Source organism: Cebus imitator, unplaced genomic scaffold (assembly GCF_001604975.1).
Source record: "Cebus imitator isolate Cc_AM_T3 unplaced genomic scaffold, Cebus_imitator-1.0 Scaffold205, whole genome shotgun sequence".
Lineage (NCBI taxonomy): Eukaryota > Metazoa > Chordata > Mammalia > Primates > Cebidae > Cebus > Cebus imitator.
The window spans coordinates 636,588-637,564 of record NW_016107520.1 but is presented as its reverse complement, the minus strand read 5'-3'; the positions used below and the strand labels follow the sequence as shown (position 1 = coordinate 637,564).

Sequence of the window (977 nt, the reverse complement as noted above, 5' to 3'; positions counted from 1 at the left end):
GTGATCCACCCGCCTCGGCCTCCCAAAGTGCTGGGATTACAGGCTTGAGCCACCGCGCCCGGCTTTCATTTTCAGTTTTAAAAGTCTAAAGCATAACTTCCAAGACTCAACCAAGTGTAATTAGACTGAATGATAAGATACAAGCATGCAATCAAAATATCCCACTCTATATCTACAAAGTTACTTTAATTAAAGAAAATAATTTTAAGTTATTTAATATTTTCCTTACCCGTGATTTAAACAACTGATCATAAACTTCTAGTAGTCTAGGTAATGGTACTCCAATTTCATTCATTGTCTGTATTACGAAGCCCACATCCCAGTTCAAAGTACAAACCTGCTGTTCTAAGAACTGTACAATAAAATCTGAGAAGAAAAAAATAACAGAAATTTGGATTGTTAGCTCTTGATACTAAAAGGTAGATCTTATTCATAATTGAGTAGTTTCTAGGGGGATATCTTCTGAAATCCAATTGCAGTTTTTGGGGGCAGCGTTTTTTTTTTTTTTTGAGATACAGTTTCGCTATTGATGACCATGCTGCTATTCATAGGAACCACTACAGTGCACTATAGCCTTGAACTCCTGAGCTCAAACAATCCTCCCACGTCAACCTCCCAAGTAAGCTGGGGCTATAAGTGTGCACCATCACTCTCACCTTCAAAACTTTTTTTTTTTTTTTAAATAAAAGTAAGACATATGCCAGAACAGGCAATTCTAAAGTAGATTAGTGGCTTCCTAGGGCTGGAGGGTGTGAAGGAATAGGAAGTGACAACTAATGAGTACGGTTTCTTTTTGGGATAACGAAAAATGTCCTAAAATTGAATTGTGGTCATGGCTGCACAATTCTGTGAGAATGCTAAAACCATTAAATTATATACTTTAAAGAAGAAAAAGGCCGGGCGCGGTGGCTCAAGCCTGTAATCCCAGCACTTTGGGAGGCCGAGGCGGGTGGATCACGAGGTCAAGAGATCGAGAC

At 39.0% G+C, this 977-nt stretch overlaps 1 protein-coding gene across 2 annotated transcripts in view; it reads right to left on the bottom strand.

The window, feature by feature from the left end:
* The window catches only part of NUP155 (nucleoporin 155), an 81,744-nt gene that overhangs the window by 1,934 nt on the left and 78,833 nt on the right, over positions 1 to 977 (bottom strand). For both annotated transcript variants that reach the window (XM_017548238.2, XM_017548239.2), the window contains one exon: positions 230 to 366. In XM_017548238.2, coding sequence (XP_017403727.1) covers positions 230 to 366 — 137 coding nt within the window. The remainder of the gene's footprint in view (positions 1 to 229; positions 367 to 977) is intronic.